General features: G+C 37.4%; 1 protein-coding gene across 1 annotated transcript; it reads right to left on the reverse strand.

The window, feature by feature from the left end:
• Positions 1-7,993: 7,993 nt before the first annotated feature.
• LOC133758543 (serine protease inhibitor Kazal-type 6-like) lies at positions 7,994-20,053 on the reverse strand. Its single transcript, XM_062189721.1, has 5 exons — positions 19,996-20,053; positions 16,352-16,374; positions 10,893-10,967; positions 9,019-9,134; positions 7,994-8,039 (listed from the first exon to the last, which is right to left on the reverse strand). Exons 1-5 carry the CDS (start codon positions 20,051-20,053, stop codon positions 7,994-7,996), a joined length of 318 nt encoding a protein of 105 aa, XP_062045705.1.
• Between the last annotated feature and the right edge of the window lie 1,260 nt (positions 20,054-21,313).

A 21,313-nucleotide genomic window follows, 5' to 3' on the forward strand; every position in this document is an offset into this window, starting at 1 on the left:
CAGGAAGACAAGGCATTGAGAGTTCGCAGGTCAGAGAGCGCGGAAGCTCTGCAAAGCAACCCTCTACCACTCCGCTGAATGTTTATCACCAGTTCTGTGTTAAGAAGCTACATGCTGTCAAGGTAAGATGCACCCATCTTTTGCTGTGAACTTAAAAACTGCTCTAAAAATGGTTAATTAAATAAAGATAAGCATAACAGATTCAAACACAAGTATGTCAGAAGTTGCTGAAGCTCATTTTCAGGCATTTGAGTACAGGTAGGGCAATTTCTGCGGAACTGGAACATACACACCCGATAACTTCATTACACTTCTGAAGAGACAGATTTCCTTATAGGCCTATGAACAGCATGTTGAAGTATATATGAAGATATTTTTACACATTATTTTCATTTATCCTAAAATTATGTATGTGATGTCTTATGAACATTGTGAATGAGGCATTACTGAGTCTTGGTAAGTTATGATTTCACTCATAATTCCTTATAGAACTCCAAACAAAGAGACTACATATGTCTAAATCCAACTCCTTTCAGGGACTCAGCACCTGGGGTACGTAGCCTAGAAGTACAGCTATCCTGAGAGCGCAGAGTGATTTCTCATGCAATTTGAATTGATAGGAGGGCAAAGGTTACCCCAGGCCCCAACACCCTTGAAAAGATGACATTTGAGCTGCAAGAATAAAGAAGGCGATGCATGCAAAAGAATGAGGATTTCCTTTCGCCACAGTTTGCTTTGCTTGGTCTTAAAGACATCCATTGTGGTGCACATCGCATTTCTCACCTAAGCAGCATGGCACAACATTTTCCTACAGACTGGGTACACATACTGCTAGCAAGTAGAAGCAAGTCTCTTCCAGATTTTAGGATTTCAGTAACAACAACTTAGTGTCCGTAGAGGGGTGGGAAGGAATTCATACTTGATGATGCGTTCATGAGATCCTGCTGGTTTTGCTTATATAGAAGGGTAGGAAGGTTTTTGGGAAGTCCCTGAACTGAACCTATAATTAGTTATGACACCTATGGGAGGGGCTCAATGATTCTTTACATACTCAGTAAGCAAGAATGTAATGATATCTCCTTAAGTCTATAAAATTTTGAAAGCATTGCACATTCAATAAGATTATTGCTACAAAATGAGCTATATTTTATTGGGTGAGCCAGCAATTTTCTCTGTAATGAGAGCTCAAGAACTATGTTTACCATAAAACAATTCATATAAAAAATAAAATAATTCAGGTAATTGCCATTGTCACCCTGACCTGAGACTGGTGTGACTGCCTCTCCCAAAACCGCTTTGCTTGCTCAGCAAGTGTTGTTACAAATATTTTCGGCAACAGAGTTGAGGATTCATTTCTTCTACCTCTTGTTGCCAGTTTTTCTGTATCTACTCTGGTACCCTCACTTCACTCCTAAACATTAACCCATCTTTGACTTTTATATACTTTGTGTTTCTGTGGGGGTGCAAACTGTTAAAATATTTACTTAGTATGTACTAAATTGATCTTCTGTATATAAAGATAATTGAAAATGAATCTTGATGTGAATGGAATGGGAAAGGGAGAGGGAGATGGGAGGGTTGCGGGTGGGATGGAAGATATGGGGGGGAAAAAGCCATTGTAATCCATAAACTGTACTTTGGAAATTTATATTTACTAAATAAAAGTTCATATTTAGGCTGAAAAAAGTAAATAAAATCCTCAAATAACAAAAAAAAATAGCAATCTAAACTGAAATCTAACCAAAAGAAGGAAATAAAATTGAATAATAATTAAAGGACAGAAAAATGAGATAGAGAACATAAAAACAATGGAAAAAACAAATAAAACCAAAACTTGATTTTTTGAAAATAGCAACAAAACTGGTGAAGCTTTAGGTAAATGAACTAAGAAAGAAAGAAAACTCAAAGTATTAAAATCAGAAATGAATATGGAGACATTACTATTAATAAAGAAATTTAAAAATTATTAGAGAACACTATGAACAATTACACACCAATGAGTTAAATAACAAATAAAATGGATACTCTCTTGGAAATATACCAACTGCCAAAACAGAATTATGAAGAAATAGAAAATCTGAGTAGACTTACAACTTGTAAGATTTAATGATAATCAAAAACATCTAATGAAGATAAGCTGTAGATCAGATACCTGGTGAATTCTACAAACATTTACAGAAGAATTAACATCAAGCCTTCAAAATATTAATTAAGGCTTGCAACTAAAACAACTAAACCAGAGAAAGCATAAATATAAATTCCCAAATATCTGCAAAAGCTAGGGTGGTGTTAGGCTGGAACCAGGACTTCCATATGGGTGGCAGGTACCCAACCTGAGTGATCACGTGCTGCTCCTAGCATGTTTATTAACAGGGAGCTGGGACCAGAGTGGACAGGAGTCAAATCCAGGTATTCTGATATTGAGTGTAGGTGTCCAAGTAGTATCTTGACTGCCATACCAAATGCTCACCCCTAATAAGATGCAGGCATTTTGCTTGGGTTTAAGACACTGGTTACTCTATGTGAGTCACATTTGTGAGTGCTGGAGTTTGACTTGTGGCTCTAGCTTCCCACAAAAACAGACTCTAGAAGTCAGTAAGCAATAGCTCAAGTAATTGGATTCCTGCTACCTTGTGGGAGGCTTGGATTGGGTTCCCAGCTCCTGGTTCTGGCCCAGCTCAGCCACACGTCGTTGTGGGCATTTGAGGAGTGAACAGGCAAATTGGAGTATTTTCTTTCTCTTTCTCTCTTCCTCTCTCTCTCTCTCTCTTCTCTGTCTCTCTGCCTCTGAAATAAATAAAAATTTTAAAAAGTGAAAAAGTCACAGGCATCAGCTCTGAAAGAAAAAATAAACTCAGAGAAAGATGATGGAACCCATTTACCACATGCCTAGCCCAAGTCAATCCATTTGAAACCAGTTCTCGTGCTGCAACCATAACTTCATCACAAAATTCACACAATAGCACACACACTAGAAATATGGCAGACACAGGTCAACTTCCTTGAATATTTGCTTGAGTCATTGTTGAATCATTGATACATATATTTCTGATGTTCCCTAATAAGCATGACGATTCTCTCCAGTTCAACACTTTCATTTAAGTCACTCAATTTATTATTATTGTGTGGTATATGGTTTAGGATTATGATATTTTCATTAATTATCTTGACTTTAAATTCAGACTCTTTTGTTCTGTGACTATATGATTGTTGACAAATTATTTAAAGTTCCATATTTCAGGCTTCTTTTTTTTTTAATAAAATAGGACTATGCCTTCAAAGCCATTGCTAAATTTAAATTTGATAATATATGTGTGTGCTATATTCTGAAAGCTTTTAGCTGACATCATTATTAATGACTTACTTCATTATTTTATGTATTATTTTCTCTGGCTTTCTTTTGTTTATCCTTTTTAATTTTAATACTTTTTTTATGTGTGTGGGTGTGGGTGTGTATTTCACTTAAAGAAGCCTTTACATTGTCATAGACAGGCACCCAGGAACCTATGTTCATTCAAGCCTAAGTACTGACACACCATGTCATGAATTTACCTTCAAAAAAATCATAGAAGGAGAAGAGCTAAGAAAGACACCACTTGGCAACAGTTGGAGTGGGAGCATAAGAATGAGAATAGTTAATGATTACAAGATGGTGAGTCAGTTTTAACAATGTTCCCATTATCATCTGAAACTATAACAATAGATATTGGTGTTTAGATAACAAATTCTTTTTATGCAATGGAGCAAAGAGTACAAACTATGCTTGAAACAGTGTGTTCTGTCCTGAATTTCACAATAATGAATCCACAATTGTCAATATCTGCTCCTATTATAGACTTTGTGTGTTGTAATTTTAAAAAGTTTTAATGAAAATATTCAAATATATAGTGATGTTAAAATAATTCTACAATTAACACCTGTAAACCTAATTATACCACTAATATTTTACCACATTTATTTTCAATTTTCTTTTCTTTCTTTTTTTTTTTTTTTGGACAGGCAGAGTTAGACAGTGGGAGAGAGAGACAGAGAGAAAGGTCTTCCTTTTTGCCGTTGGTTCACCCTCCAATGGCCGCTGCGGCCGGCGCACCGCGCTGATCCGAAGCCAGGAGCCAGGTGCTTCTCCTGGTCTCCCATGCGGGTGCAGGGCCCAAGCACTTGGGCCATCCTCCACTGCCTTCCCGGGCCATAGCAGAGAGCTGGACTGGAAGAGGAGAAACCAGGACAGAATCTGGCGCCCCAACCGGGACTAGAACCCGGTGTGCCGGTGCCGTAGGCGGAGAATTAGCCTATTGAACCGTGGCGCCGGCCCAATTTTTATTTTATATATTTAAGGTGTTCCAAATGTTTGGATAATACAAAAATAAAATTATTACTACATGAAAACTAATTTATAAATCATCTTTCTTACCTTTGTGGGCGTCTGTTAAAATACCTATTCTTTTGGCACATTTTCAGTATGAATACAAAATTGTTAACTACAGTCTTTATGCTGTACATTAGATTCTAAACTTGTCCATTCTACCTAACTGCAAACTTGTTGAATTACTTCTCCTCTTTCACCCTCCGTCTCCAACCCTGGTAACCTCCATCCTATTCTCTGTCTCTGTGTGTTCAACTTGATTTTAGTTTGCTAATACATCTGATCATATATCTATTCATCTTCTATCCATTAAGCCATTCTTGATGCAATTTAAAACTAATTGTAAGCATCAATATCATTCCCCCAAGACTTTTACTGTACATGTCATAGTTAGGACTTCACTAAACATTTATAGTTTTTAATATAAACCTTTCCAACAATGATTTGCATAAATTTTCAGTGTGTATTCACTGGGTTTGACAAATGTATACATCTCTGTAAGGCAAATCCCATATATAGACTGTTCCTTTGTTTTTATGTGACTTGTCTCTTCTTCCTAAGAAATGGAAGATTTCTGGTCCACTGTTGTTTATTTTTATAGTTTTTTCTTTTCATCCTCAAAGAAAAACTTGCCACCAGACAAGAGGCAGTATTCTGACAATTTTCAGATATGATTCCTTGAAATAAGTAGTGGGATTAAGATGCGGATGAAAGATTTGTGTGGACGGAGGAAGGGGTAGTCAGTGCAGCAGAAGATGGAACTAGAGACATTCATGCAGGAAAGGGAAAGGCAGTGGTAATGACCCTGTTGTGTGAAGGACGGAGGACAGGAATTTGACTCGGTTGAGGGAAGGGTTCAAACAGGAGAGAGGGGAAGGAGTGGGCCATGTCAGGGGCAAGATGTCCAAAGAGGCAAAGTGATTGTTGTATCAAAAGAGCTAACTTATTTCAATGAGTAGAAAGTAAAGGATTTCATTTTCCTAGTGAGTAGAAAAATAAATTTACAAATACAGCAAGGAAAAGAAGAACAAAATCTTAGGAAGGGAATTTCAAAAAATGGTAGATGGAAAGAAGATAGGTAGTTTACACTACCTAGATATATAGTTTATATGTTATAATTGTATAATATAAAATATAGTTATATATATGTATATATATATAAACAAAAATATCCTGATCACAAAAGACTATAATTTCAAAATGATGACAGGTGTGTTCCAGTCTAAAGGACTTGTCTAGCTTCTATTTTTGTTATTCTTCAAGATATTTGCTGGGTCCAATCCCTCATGTCCGGATCTTCCCAATTACTACTCTATCTGATTTAGTACAACTATTACCAATTCTGCTTAATCTTTTTCCATATGGCCTTTGTCACCTTCTACCTTATTATGCCATTTACATGTTTATTATACTGATTATTTTTGTCTATTTTTCCGACAGTAAAAGATCATTGGCCCTCCTTGTTCACAAGCACAGCTGTATTTCAAATATTTTTGAGAGTCTACCCCAGAGTGTGTACCCAGTGAATGGCTGTTACTGTAGTGAAGGTTACGGCATTGTAAATTCACTTTTGTGTGTGAAATTTCTCAGGAATATATTATATATAAAACATGTTTTGTTATATGAAAGTACTCAAGAGTTCCCAGGGCTTCCATCTGGATTTCTTTTATATATATAGATATATATAAAAGATACATATATCTTATATATATGTATATATATATAAAAGATATATATATACATATTCTAGAATTGAGATAAATTGAGATAAATGCTTAGAGATTGATCTCTTTGTCAAAGAAACTGTGTTCTATTTTTAAAATAAACTCCTATCTTTTTTTAAAAAAATTTATTTATTTGAAAGAGAAACAGAGAAGGGACAGAGAGAGCCAGAGAAAGATCTTCCATCCTCTGGTTCATTCCCCAGATGTCCACAACAGTCAAGATACAGAAACTCAATCTGAGTCTCTCACATGGGTGGCCGGTGCCCAATTACTTGATCCATCACTTACTGCCTCCCTGAGTACGCATGAGCAAGAAACTAGAATCAGAAGAGGAGCTGAGACTTGAACCCAGGCACTCCAGTTTGGGATGTGGACATCTAAACTGCTGAGCTACATGCCTGTGCCAAGAGCTGTGTTATAACCTTCAGTTTTCTTCCAACTGAATCTGTTTTCTTTAGCAATTTGCTAATTAGGCTTCAGGGCCTTAGGGTTTCTAATGTTTCATCCAGTTTTCTCAGTCCATAATAATGTTCAAAACTGACTATAATTAAATATATAGGTTCTCACAGATTTTGTTTATATTCTCTACTGAACATTTTGTAACATATTTCTATATGGTAGACCATGTGATGTTGCTGAGAAGCAAAATACAGTATGTCTTCATGCATTATATAATCTAAAGCCACCATTTCAAAGAGATGAACAAACTATGGTCTGTAGAAGACAAATGTCTTGCTTTTATATAAAATATTTTCCTTAAATTGGGAAGAATCAATATTATGTGATCAAATACTTAAAAATAAGTATTTTAAAAATTATTTATTTATTTGAAAGGCAGAGTTACAGAGAAGAGAGGCAGAGAGAAAGAGAGAGAGGTCTTCCATCCACTGATTCACCTCCCAAATGGCTGCAATGGCTGAAGCTGGGCAGATCTGAAGCTAGAAGCCAGGAGCTTCTTCCAGGTTCCCCACTTGCATGCAGGGGCTGAAGGTCTTGGGCCATCTTCTACAGCTTTCCCAGGCACATTAGCAGGGAGCTGGATCGGAAGTGGAGCAGCTGGGACTTCAACTGGCACCCATATGGGATGCCGGCACTGCAGGTGGCAGCTTTACCCAATACACCGAAGAGCTGTCCCCATAAAAGTATTTTAAAATAATTGAAGCACAGTGTATGGTCATATTGGCAAAATCCTTCATGATCCACATGCATATTCCAAGAGAAAGGGAGTTTCCCAAGATTTCAAAGTGACTAAATGACTGACTTAAATCAGAAAAACAGGTCTCTTGATAGCAGGTCAGTTATTCCAGGTGCATCTGTATCTACTTTTTTAAAAAAATATTTATTTATTTATTTATTTGAAAGTCGTAATTACAGAGAGAGAGAGAGAATAAGAGGCAGAGAGAGAGAGAGAAAAAGAGGTCTTCCATTCGCTGTTTCACTCCCCAATTGGCTGCAATGGCTGGAGCTACACCGATCTGAAGCCAGGAGTCAGGAGCTTCTTCCAGGTCTCCCACGTGGGCACAGGGGTCCAAGGACTTGGGCTATCTTCCACTGCTATCCCAGGCCACAGCAGAGAGCTGGATCAGAAGTGGAGTAGCCAGGACTACAACTGGCACCCATATGGGATGCTGGCATTGCAGGTGGCAGCTTTATCTGTTACATTACAACTCCTCCCCCCTATATATACTCTTGATCTCAAAGTAAAAGCATAATCTGTGCTTTGGCAGAATTTACTTTATTGAAAAGCAAATCAAGGGAAATAGGCATACATTGAACTCCCCAAGACCCAGGCAAAGTAAAAGATGTGTCTTCATGAATTTAAGGCATTTGCTAGGAAAAAGTAAAGCAGAAATGAAAACAGAAGAACGAAAGTGCTGACAAGCCAGCACCAAACACTGGCTTTCATTCAGCATTTCCCACGATGCTTTAGGTTAATCTTCCCATCACTTTTCCTATGAAACAGAAAGACAAATGAATATTCAGTACAATACCATAGGAACTCACCAGAGATTGGAAACAGGTTTAACTATGGTAAGGCTCTTCTTATCATTTGATTCTATGGATACCCATGCCTGTGATTCTGCAAAGATTAATTAAATGCAATCAGAAGTGCCATCCAGCCTAACTGTAGAAAACACCAATGTTAAACACATCTCAGAGTTCTGATGAACCTTAGACTTCTTGATACTAAGTGCTCACTCCCTAAGAGAAAGTATACATGCAAGTGGGAAAGGCAGAAATGATGGAAAAAATGACAAAGGGCTGACAGTGTCACAGTTCTATTATGAGAGAAGATGGAAGAAGCCGAGCCAAATACTCAGGTATTTTTTTTTTTTTTTATTTGAAAGGCAGAGTTTGGGGAGGGTAGGAAGGGGGATGCACACACACACATACACACACATATCTTCTATCTGCTGATTCATACCCCCAAATAACCACAACAGCCAAGGTTGGGCCAGGCTGAATCCAGGAACCCAGAACTCCTTCTTGGTCTCCCATGTGGATGGCAGGGGCCCAAGCACTTGGACCATCTTCCTCTGTTTTCCGGGGCACATTAGCAGAAGGCTGGATTGAAAGTGGAGCATCCGGGACTTGAATTGGCACTCATATGGGATGCCAGCACTCCAGTGGGAGTCAACCCACTCTGCCACAATGCCAGCCCCAGAATTTGGCTTTTTACAGCACACCACAGAGCCCTTCAATAACCTACATCCATTATTCAGTTCTCATCTTCCCCCATTGACCTGCTCTGGAGAAAAGCTTGGTATTGATCAGACATAATAAATGTGTTCATTATGTACTGATATTGATATTGAAGTGTTTAACTAGAAATAAGTAAAAAAAATAAGAAAAATATATCCAGATAACCATCTTAATCATATCCTAAAGTTTGTGTGCACAATGGACAGGTTTGGTGAGCATAACACTTACGCCACTGCCTTACAGAAGGCACATTTGTTGCCATAGGTCTGGCCATCTGAGCCACAGTGGGGATTAGATTCCCTGGTGCAGAAGATCTTAGGGTCACGGAACTCGGCACAGTCAATCTACCAAAGTAAGCACAGTGACAGTCACATCAGTGCATCCTATCTAATGGATTGTTCTTCAAAACAGAAGCTTTGGACAACAAACTTTTAAAGTCATGTATATCTATATAGTTGTGACATCTCCAAGGAGAAAATAGCTATCCTTGTCTGCTTAAGCAGAATGTTAACTATTTGAGAAACATGAAGCTTATTATGGAAAATACATTACATTTTTGTATTGAGTAGTAAATTAATGATGTTAAATGCTATCTGTAGGACTCTTGCCCCATGTAAATCATTCCAACTGAGGGTAGCTTTTGGTCATTAAATTACATTAATTTTTTCAACTGTATTAATGTACTTCAATAGCACACCTTCTGCATTGCTATAATTGATCCTGTAAGGGGTTCCAAGACATTACCTGATTGCTTTTTTATTTTCCCTGTGAATGTAACGTCCACTTACTATCCCTTGAAAATAAAATTCCAGTGTTTCCATTGTAACCTACTCTGTTTCCGAGTCATGTATGTAGAATTTGAATTTGTGAGCCTACTATAATTTAGTAACAGCTACCTCAGTTGCTGTGTTTAGAAGTATTTTAATGTTGCATTCAATCTTGTTCAGAAGAACATGGGTTGATTGTAACCATGGCTCTATAGAAGGAATGGTAGCTGTTATGCTACTAATATATCCTTGGCTATAGAGTTCTCTCAGAAGTAAACTCAGGTTCTAAGATTTCTTTTAAACACAATATCAACTGAGTCAACATTTGGCGTTTAAGGGAAACTGAATATTAGGGATGTGAGGATGTGATATGCAATATATTAAACCGAACTCCTCTAAAAGGCACTTTTTTTGTACAGTGTCATAACACTTTAGAGGAACTTTGTTTTTTTCTGATTCCAGTTCCATTAAAAATAACACTGCCTTATGTTTACCAATTGTTTCATAATCAAACTACTGAGCAATACTCTCACAAGGTATATTCAGCAACAGTATATCAACCAGTTGACAGATGTGAACACCATGTTCAGGAAAACGGAAATGTTTATGAAAGCTTGAACATATTCTTCCTCACTGTTGATCCAGAACTTTCAAATATCTAATATACTTGATTTCCAATACATCCTCATTGGGAGAATTAAGAACTAACTGCCACCATGTACCTTTGACCACACTTAGAACACTTGGGCTTCATGAAAATAGCTTATAAAGCCCGAAGGACAAAAGGAGGGATGCAGGTCATAAACCTGTAAGGTATTTGAGATTCATGTTAAATGAGTAGATTTTTAGCTGTTCTTGACACAAAAACAACAGAAAAATGGGTAACAATGTAAGATGCTGGATATATTAATTTGCTTCTCTATAGTAACATTTTTATTATTGATATGTATCCCATAGCTTCATTTGTAAATCCAAAATACACACAGCAAAATTTATTTTTAGAAAGGACTTAATAAGGAAATGTATGAGCATTGGCAAAAGGAATCACTTATTTAAAATATTAACAAACAAAATAGGCACTGATGAAGTATTACGTATAGAAGACACAGGGATGGGTATTGGTCATGTCAAGGGGAAACAGTAATGAACACTATCTCAGTCAGTACACCATTAAGGAAGCAGAGAAGAACGTGTGTAACAACCACGCATGTTGGGTAGATGCCACAGTGGGACAAGCAAAGCCAACTTGGAAGCTAAGCCAAGGGTGTCTCAGTGAAAGCTTTGTGAGTCTCTCGTGTCAGGACAACTAGGAAAAGAAACAAAAAAGTCTCTTACTTGAAAGAGGCGTCTCCTTAAGACACCTTTCCCTCGCAATCGGCCCTCTGATCTTGTGATCCAGCCTCTTTTGTCCTTTAGAAAGCAGATATGGAAGTAGTACTTGGGGAAAACATTCACTTTGAGAGTTTCTAGACCCTCCCTTCCTCCCTTACCCTTCAATCCCCTTTACCTGGTCTCTGGAAGAGACTAAACAGAAGCAAGTCAATCAACTGGCATATGATCAAACTTTCTTAGAACAGATACATTTCACACTTTTTAAAATTATAATGTCCTTTGATAACCCCTGAAGTTAAGTGAGACTCATGCTATAGAATTTGTTCTGCTCTAGTTGTGTTATCTTCAACAAAGCACACAGTACTTGCATTTAAGTTTTGTCATCCAAAAAACCTTTGCCAAGTCTAATTTCCATCTTCCCAGTGTTGTTAAAGGTGTAAAATGTGGTCCCAAACAGTTGTACAGGTTGATGTAGAATATTGGAAATCATTCTCTATTAGGAGTATAGAAAGAAATCTTTCTTTGCTGTCAGCCTCTCCTGACGGTAGTTCTGAGAGCCATCTGGAATTCATATAAAATGATCTACATGGAGACTAGATGGTATCTAAGGTTCCTTTCAGCTGTGATGGTCCAAGGGTTAGCAGTGATTACTTTCCATGAACTTAAATAAAGTTCTTACATTCTTTGTCCTTTAGTTGAGTTAGAAAGAAAGCAACTTTTTTGGTGTGCAGATTCTCCCTCTCTTACTTGTAGAGAGCACTCTCCATGCACTTTGTAAGAAGTTATAGCTTAGTGGCTGCACACAAAAGAAGACCACATTCTGTGAGCCTCAGAGGCTGTGGAAGGTGACAGATGTCTCTGCAGAGTCACCCACTTATGGAGGCATAAGGCAAAGAATGAGGCAAGGGGCATCAGGATTGGGACTAGAAAGAGATCACAGTGTTCACAATTTTAGAAGTAGACTAAGATCTCTCCACCAGAACTTCTTCCACTCTTTGATTTATTTATATATAAATATCTTATATACTTATAAAATTTTACATACTTACATATAAATATGTATATTTTATATACATAGAACACCTTTATATGGAAACCATATAAAGGTTTATAAACCATATAAAAACCACTGCTTTGTCAGTGGAAGTCAAAGCAGGTCTAGACTGGGGCTGATGGCAGGATAATATATCTCCCTCAAAGTTCATCCTTGAGGCACTCAGAAGACTTGAGAAAGGTGAAATGCCCTAGACTCTAATAAAAATGTCCCAAATGAGCTGCAGCATTGTGAGGCTGTCCCTTAGAATTAGACTGACCTGGGTTTAGATTTTGTTTCTCTCATGCATTGCCTATATTACATTATGGAAGAACTTCATTGTTCTGAAGGGGCTGGTAATGCTAATCTCTTAGGGTTTTTGTAGGGGTTAATTGTTTGAAAATATTTGTAAAATATTACATGTTATGTGGAAGGTTGGCATTATAAACACTAATGACATACATTTTATCAAAATCTAGAATTTGGGAAACCCATTAATGTTTACTCTATTTTAGTGATATTGCATTTTTTGAAATGTTTTTTAGATTAATTCTGGATTTGGCAAGAAACTCCATTTATCACCTGAGGTATTCCACTCCAGAAAGTTATTACTTTCTGCACATGGATGTCAGTATTCAGAATCAGTCTGACCTCTTCAGGTTCTTCATAGAATTGCGCCTCTTAAAACAGTTTGGAATGGAGAGATTGTAGTGCATAGATTAGTCATCTTTACTAATACTGAAAACAAAATAATTTGACTTGGTTGGGAAAAAATGGGCTTACACTTTTTCTTCCTTTCACTTAAACACTTATCTATGTGGTTAAATCAGCTCCATCATCTGCCATACAAGTGTTCTTAACCACTGCCTGCCTTGGCTTTATCTCCCCCTATTTCTCTCTTCTGTACTTCTGAAGCTGCTCTCAAAAATTTTGGGGTTAGTATTTGGCACAGTTGCTGCACATGCCTGCATCCCATATGGAACTGCCAGCTTGAATCCCAGCTACTCCACTTCCAATCCAGCTTCTTGTTTATGCATCCTGGGGACAGAGGATGATGGTTCAAATCTTGGCCCCTGCCATCTATGTGGGAGACCTGGATAGAGTCCTGGGCTCCTGGCCTTGGCTTGGCCCAGCTAGTTTGTGCGCTTTCTCTCCTTCTCTCTCCTTCTTAACTTCATTTTTATTTTTTTATTTTTATTTTTTATTTTTATTTTTGACAGGCAGAGTGGACAGTGAGAGAGAGAGACAGAGAGAAAGGTCTTCCTTTGCCGCTGGTTCACCCTCCAATGGCTGCCATGGCTGGCGCGCTGCAGCCGGCGCACCGCGCTGATCCGATGGCAGGAGCCAGGTGCTTATTCTAGTCTCCCATGGGGTGCGGGACCCAAGTACTTGGGCCATCCTCCACTGCACTCCCTGGCCACAGCAGAGAGCTGGCCTGGAAGAAGGGCAACCGGGACAGAATCGGTGCCCCGACCGGGACTAGAACCCGGTGTGCCTCCCCCGCTAGGCGGAGGATTAGCCTATTGAGCTGCGGCGCTGGCCTTACCTTCATTTTTAAAATGGTGCCTTTTGGGATACACCCATTGGCCATGTGTAAAATCTGATGACTTCTTCATGAGAAGTGCTACTCTTCATCACTTCAGCGTTTTGGAAATTTGGTTTACTGGTTCTCCCACTGTTTCTTCTCTGTTGCCTTCTATTTTTCCTCCAGAATACTAATTATAATAATGTAGAAGGTGGTTTTATAATCTTGATTTCATCTACAAACATATATTCTCGAAAGGAACAGATAAATCCCAGACTTATTTTTATGAGTTTACTTCATTATCTCAAACTTTGATTCTCGATTTTCAGTCTAAGAGACACCTTTAGTCACACAGCTTATGGATGTCCAAAATATCTCTGAATTTTTCTTTCAAAGTTTTGTATCCAAGCTTTCATTTTGCATTCCATATTCCATTTTTCATAATAGCATTTTTCAGATTCATTAACCTGCCCTCAGATTGCAACACTGCCATTTCTTACCCTTGTTAGCGTTACCTTTTATGTGTGTCTTCACCTCAAGGCCTCGTGGCTAAGTCCAGATTTACTATCTGTATCAGCTCTCAAAACTTTTTGTCTGGACCAATACAACAGTTCTCTTACTTTCAAATCCTCCTTACACATGGAGACAACTTATCTTACTTTAAACTGCTGTTATCATATTTGCTTCAAAATATTAATCACTATCTTATGTTGATTTAGAGATTCTGCTCAAAGCTTTTTTCACATGCGCTGACAATTGCTATCTATTATTAATTAAAATCCACTAATATAGAGTCCAACATCCAGAGATGGTGACTCTACAGCTTTATAGTGACAAGTAGACTTCAGCTGACCGGCTCTTTCTGGGTTTCAGTTTTCCCATCTGTAGATGGGAAAGTTGTAGATGCAGTTGTATTTAGCTATTTGGTCAATACATTGCTTGTAGGTAAAATAAAGCTGTTCAGGAAAAATGAAGAGCCTCAACTTCTTTCTAGTCATGAAACATTGTTTAATTAACTGTATTCAAATTCTCCAATTTTTATCTTAAGCTACAAACAAAAATAAACCTAATTATGCCAAAAGTATTGTAACTGAAAATGATTGTCAATCACTGCTTTTAAGAGGGTCGTTCTGTTAATTCCAAACTAGACTATTCATTTAAATAGATCTTTAAGAATATGATTTTCAAATACAGAATCTGGTAGTAAAATAAAATAATATTAAAAACATCAAAGACAATGTAGTGACTGATTCAAAAAGTAAAATTTACTCACTTTTGAAAACAATCCTGGGGCCAGTACTGTGGTGCACAGGTTAAACCTCTGCCTGCAGCACCAGCATCCCAAAAGGTGCCAGTTTGAGTTCTGGCTGCTCTACTGCTGATCAAGATCCCTGCTAATGCTCCTGGGAAAGCAGCAGAAGATGGTCCAATTGCTTGGGCCCCTGCACTCATGTGGGAGACCTGGAAACAGGCTTTGGCCTGGACCCTCCCTGGCTGTTTTGACCACTTGGGGAGTGAACCAATGGACGGAAGGTTTCTCTGTATCTTCTCTTTATAACTCTGCCTTTCAAATAAATCTTTAAAAAAATCCTTATTCTGAGAATCTTTTGGAGTTATACTACAGCTTCTTAATGAAATACTAGTTATGGCAAACTGTTTTATTTTACTTTTATTATTATTATTATTATTATTATGTAATTTAATGTACCTACTTGGCAAATTAAAAAGGGAGCAACATATTGGTCACTTTCAAGTATGTTTATGAGAAAAAATTTTACTGGAACATGAGTTCCAGAAGTCCAGGAATGTGTTTTTGCTTAGCATGAATAATCTTTTTGAAAGAATATAAAAATGCTAAAGGTCTATAATTTAGATTGGTAACTATAATCTCCCATCACATGTTTCATCATGGAGAGAATTCTTGGCATAAGAAGAATGGCTTGAGTGTCAGTAAATCTTCGTTTCTTTGGTTTTGACTGGATCAGACTTGAGCAGGCATGCTCCTAACTTCAGTTTCAATTTTTTCTGCTTGTTACTGAGAGTCCACCCTCCCTCTAGCCATGCAGAAGAGAAGTGGAATCTCTCTGTCCTTTATATTTGAGGGAACAAGAGATAGCAGCCTTGGCAAGACAGGCTTGGTTCATAATAATTCAGATATTTAGGGCAGAGAAGGGCTTTATAGGTCATTGAATCCCATTCATATATGAGATGTGATGAAGTAATTTGGAAAATATAAAGCCCACCAATGAGGATAAATTGTTCCCAGTTCAATTTTTAACCCCAAATTGTATTCAGATTTGAGTGAACCAGTCTGTGTGTCCTGAATACGGAACATTGAGCAAGTTTTCTGCCTACTTTAAGTTCTTGTTTCTAAGAAAGAAATAATAACCTCTGTCCTAACTCTTCCAGAAGCTATTAATTATTAGCCAGTAACTAATCTATATATAACCTTTTACAGTTTGTCAAGTGCTGTAGGATATTTTATGTAATTTAAGCGCAACTTCAATTCTGTGAAGTGAATAGGGATAATATCCTTTTTTCTGTAGTCTCAGATATGGAAGCTCAGAGAAGTCAAGTAACGTGTGCATGATCACACAGTGAAATCAGTGCCAGACATGAATTTTATCTTAGAGCCATCTAACTTTTATTTGTGTTCATTTTCCTTTGACAAAACATGAGACTATGTATGTAAGCCTGTTTTAAACTAAAAATTTCATACCCATAGAAGGATTACAGTTTTTTAAAAGTAATTATTTCACTGACTTTTACATTTGGCCTGCAAAATTGTTCAGCTCATTATTTTTGCCCTTTTACCCACAGACAAACTTCTTTTTTTGCCAAAGAATACTAGCCATGCATCCACCCAGATCAGAAGAACAGATTAATAAAAAAAGAGTCACTCACCTTGCCTTCTTGAGTGAAGACACCTAAAAAAAAGCACAAAATCCAAACAGTGTAACTTAGGAATTGCAAGAAGCAAGCTTTACGAAACTGGAAAATCACCAACGCTTGCTCCTGGTTCTTGGCGATCTCAAGAAACCAAAGCACATTGTGCGTTCCATTCTGTTAACGCCTGCTCACTTCTTAAGGGGCAGTAGAGACTGGGATGCTGATCAATTTATAGACATCTTTTTTTTTTTTTTTTGAAGAAGCAACATTTGTAGAATGTTTGAAGAGGATGGGAGAACATTTAAGGATCTGGAGATTAATATTAGAGTCTTATCTCTGTCATTAATTTATTATCGTCTATGGTCTCATTTTGGAGAAGTTGGATTGAAAAGTGCCCTCAAATAATTGCATTTCAAGGTTCAGTCCATGAAGTTCCTCCCAAAAAGCCTGTGCTACAAGTATTTAGGAAAGGTATTAAGTTTGTTTGCTTATTTGTTTGTTTTGGATCTCAAAATTGCTCTTCTGCACCTTATTTTTATGTTTATTTATTTTCATCTACTTGAAATGAGGAGAGAGAGAGAGAGAGAGAGAGAGAGAGAGAGAGAGAGAATCTTCCATTTGCCGGTTCATTCCTCAAATCCTGGCAACAACCAGAGCTGGAGTCCTCTGCAGCCATGAGCTCAGACCTCCATTTGGGTCCATATGGGGGTGGCAAGGTCCCAAGCACTTCAGCTATTATCTTCTACGCCCCAGGATGCATTAACTGGAAGCTGGATTGGAAGTGCCATAGCCGGAACTCAAACCAGCACTCCCCCATGGGATATGGTGGCTTAATCCACGGTACCACAATGCCCTTCCCTCTCCTGTGCTTTGTGCAGGACTTCAACTCTAAAGACGTGGCCCAGGGACCCGTGCTGTGGCACAGTGGGTTAAAGTCCTGGCCTGAAGTGCCGGCATCCCATATGGCCCCAGTTCTAGTCCCAAGCTGCTCCACTTCCCATGCAGCTCTCTGCTGTGGCCTGGGATAGCAGTGGAAGATGGCCCAAGTCCTTGGGCCCCTGCAATCATGTGAGAGACCTGGAAGAAGCTCCTGGTTCCTGGCTTCAGATCGGCACAGCTCCGGCCATTTCGGCCATCTGGGGAGTGAACCAGTGAATGGAAGACCTCTCTCTGTGTTTCTACCTCTCTCTGTGGCTCTTTCAAATAAATAAAATAAATCTTAAAAAAAAAAAAAAAAAAGACTTGGCCCAAATGTAAACTGGTAAGGACCAACTTAATTTCTTCTCTGTGACCAGTTCCACTTCTACACCTCTCTAAATTCCTCAAGAGAGAAAAAAAGTCAATATATACAATCTTGTTTCCTTCCTTCTTCCTCCCTTTTCATATTTGTTTTGTAATTTTGGATCATTGTAAATAGCCCGGTGGTTTAACAAGCGGAAATTGTAAAAATCCGAGGTATAGTCCTGGAAATTGCTGCTGAATTTTTATCTGCAGCTATTTCTGAGGTGTGCCTAGTACAGCAACAGCTCTCCACATAAGCCCAAAGCCCCTATAGTGAGAAGCAGTATAGATGAGTATACTCCATCTCTAGGGCTGCCCATAGCAGAACTGGAGATGCCTCTTGTTCAATCTCTATTAATGGGGTTAAAGACAGAATGAGGCTTTACACTTGAAAGGAAGTTACTGATCATTTTCAGTGATGATTACTAACCTCACTGATTCATAACTAACAGTGTGAGTTTACTACACATACAAATTCTTAGAGTAATCCCTGAAAAGTCCATGATATAAAATCTGATAGGGCCCGGGAGTCTATATTTTTGTAAACGCTCTTAGCAGTTCTCATACCCATGGAAAACTCATTATTACGATTATCTGTTAATTCTCCATGCACAAAATGGCGATGAGAAGAGCAGAGTTTTGCCCAATGTCTCATATGTGGTAAATGGCACAGCAGAACCAGGACCAATGCCCACAATGCTGGAGTCCAATCTAGTGCTCTTTTTAATCACAGTTTAGTGATAATAATCATATTAATGGACATTTGTTGAATATTTACTACACCTCAACTACTATGTTAAACACCTTACATACATTTTTCTCATTCAGTTCCCCACCTAGAAGTCGTTCTTTTATATCCTCAACTTATATGTGAGGAAAATTGGGCTCAGAAAGGTCACAAAACTATAAAGTGGAAATGCCAGAACTAAAATTTATTTCTGTGTTCTAACATTAAGGCTCTTAGACACTCATTCTAAATAATACCTATTACATTTATGAAATACTTATGCTTTGGTAACTTAGGTACAGTAGTCTACACTTTGGTAAATTAGGTTTAGCAGTCAACTATATTCTAGTAATGAACAGTTTATCTTCCTATGCAAAGAGAAGCAATATGATGATAGCAATTACTTTCTGTTATTGTAACTAAATTTTAACATGGCTGGATGCATTTTTCTACCATCTCAACAGTTGACTGAACTATAATGTTAAAAGTTATTTAGCTCCAGTAATCAAGCTTACTCCATAATATAGAAAGAATCATTTACCCATTTCTTCATATAATAAACTTCATTTGTTTACATAAATATGAGCAGCAACAGTGAACCATAGACTTTCTAGAAGTCTCATTGATAAAATGTTTTTTAACATGTTCTGCAATTTAAAATCTTTAATAGTGCTAAATTCATGTGCTATTGTCACAGACAAGATACACGAGACATGGACATACCAACAACTTAGACTTACTGCTAGCATCTTACAAATGAGAAAATTTTTCAGACAATTGACATATTTCTTCAGCTGACCCAACCTACTACAGGAAGAGATGGGACTAAATCTTGGGTCTACAGACTCCAGCATGTGCTTTATCTGCTATAATACAACACAGTAGAAGGGAGTAAATATATAAATATATAAATATATAAAATTGTTCCACCCATTCTGATGGCCCTGTGACAAAAAACATGACCTTGATGTACAATCGTGCACTGAATCATCATAAGATTTTTTTCTCATTAAAATGACCAAAGATATTTTTTTGCTTGAAAAACTTGTTTAGTTCACCAGCAACATATATGTTTCTGAACACCAAGGTTCAATTACTTCAAGGATTTTCTTATTGAGTTTACATTTTCCCCTATTTCAATTTCAATTCCGTGAGTCCTTTGTAATAATAACTAAGGACGGGAAAGTTTCTTTTGCACTGGAAAAGCCAAACTAGTATTTGTTGCAGTTATTCATCCTCTAGACTAGTTCTATGGAACAAACATCAGTTGTGATCTGGATTCAAATTATAAGTTCTATTTACTTGTTGCAAGTCCTTTGGCAATTTTGTTAACTTTTCGGTGCCAGTTTTGTATAAGTAGGTTAGGGATATGACTACTTATGAATATCACCATTGGAGATTGAACAGAAAATCTCTTAGCACATGCCTAGATGCCCATTTATTTAAGCTCAATAAATGGTGCTTGCTTTATCATCATCACCATTACCATGTTCATCATCATAATTGCTACCAGCACTGTTACGATGATGTCTCTTAACTTGTCTTTCACATAAAGTTTGTTAGAATTTTGAATATGTTGGACTACTACTCTTGTCATCTCCAGTTGAGTACAGATATGGGATCTTAATTTTAAGAAAAAACAAAAACTCACCTGAGAAAAAGCAGAAAAGAGCCAGAGAGAGGAGCAGGAAGACACCTGATATTTTCATGGTGTCAGTTAGCCCACTCAGATCAAGGCTACTTGTCCAGCTCAGGTTCTCTGTCAAGACACTTCCCAGAAAACACTAAAACACACAATCAGACATTTATATAGACATGATAGAGGGAGTTGGGATCTCCACCTTCTTTGTAAAAATCCTATTCTAAAATCAAGTGCAGTCCCACATGCTTTAGGTATTTATTGGAACATGTGACATCTTAAAAACTAGGACAATTATGTGAGTCACTCCTTAGATCTTATTAATAGAGGATGTCATTTTCCAGGAGAAGCCTGCATTTTCCTGACAACCAGTACATTCTCTCTGCTCTTTCCTCTAAGGTTTCATACATTAAAGGGATGATTCACTTGGGTGCGTTCCACTTGAGCCCCATGACTCTTTCAGACTGGTTCTACCTGTCTGTGGTCCAGATGAGTCAGTCACTCTAGGGGAGTGAAATTTTGGGTGTAACTGGGATTTTCAGAGTCAAATTCATCAAAGGTGTATACCTGAGGAGACAGGTATTCTACACTGTAACCAGAGCTATATAGGAACAAGTACACCTCTGGACAAGAATCCACTTATTAATTCTAAAATCATTATTGCAGTCAAATGTTAGTGATTTCCAATTATTGAGTGAAAAAGAAGTCAAAGTTTTATTTTTAAGTTGTTAAAAAATTACTGATTTTAAAGTTACTGAATTAAATATTTAAAGGATGTAATGTCAGAGCTATTATTTACCTTTCCCTGCAAAATGAAAAATAGGCATGATGAAGATCTTAGAGTTTTAACTCCTTGAAAAGAGACTGTGCATATAATTTAGATCAACCCCAGTAACTATCCTGGTCAATTTATTTGCAAGGTAGTTCAGAGTGAGGTGCTGGTAACTTCCTTTGGAGGAACAAAAGAAACAAAAAAATAATTACAATAATAATGAGAAAGTTTGTCTCAAACCACAAACTGCTATTTAAAATACAGAGAAAAATGGATCAAGTTAAGGTATGGGTAGATTATAATGCAAAATATACCCAGTTGAAACACAAGAGATTAATGTAATCTATACCCAGTTGAAACACAAGAGATTAATGTAATCTATGGACAAATAAATCATATATTATATATCAAAATAATTGGATTAATTTTAAAGTAGACAGTTTGAAAAAGTAGATAGACACCTCAAATGTCATTCCTTTTATGTTAGAACATTCATGACTTTTTTGGAATTTACTTATTTTTAGAATTTTAATTTGATTTATCTTAATAGAATGAATT

This window comes from Lepus europaeus, chromosome 4, assembly GCF_033115175.1.
Source record: "Lepus europaeus isolate LE1 chromosome 4, mLepTim1.pri, whole genome shotgun sequence".
Taxonomy (NCBI): Eukaryota; Metazoa; Chordata; class Mammalia; order Lagomorpha; family Leporidae; genus Lepus; species Lepus europaeus.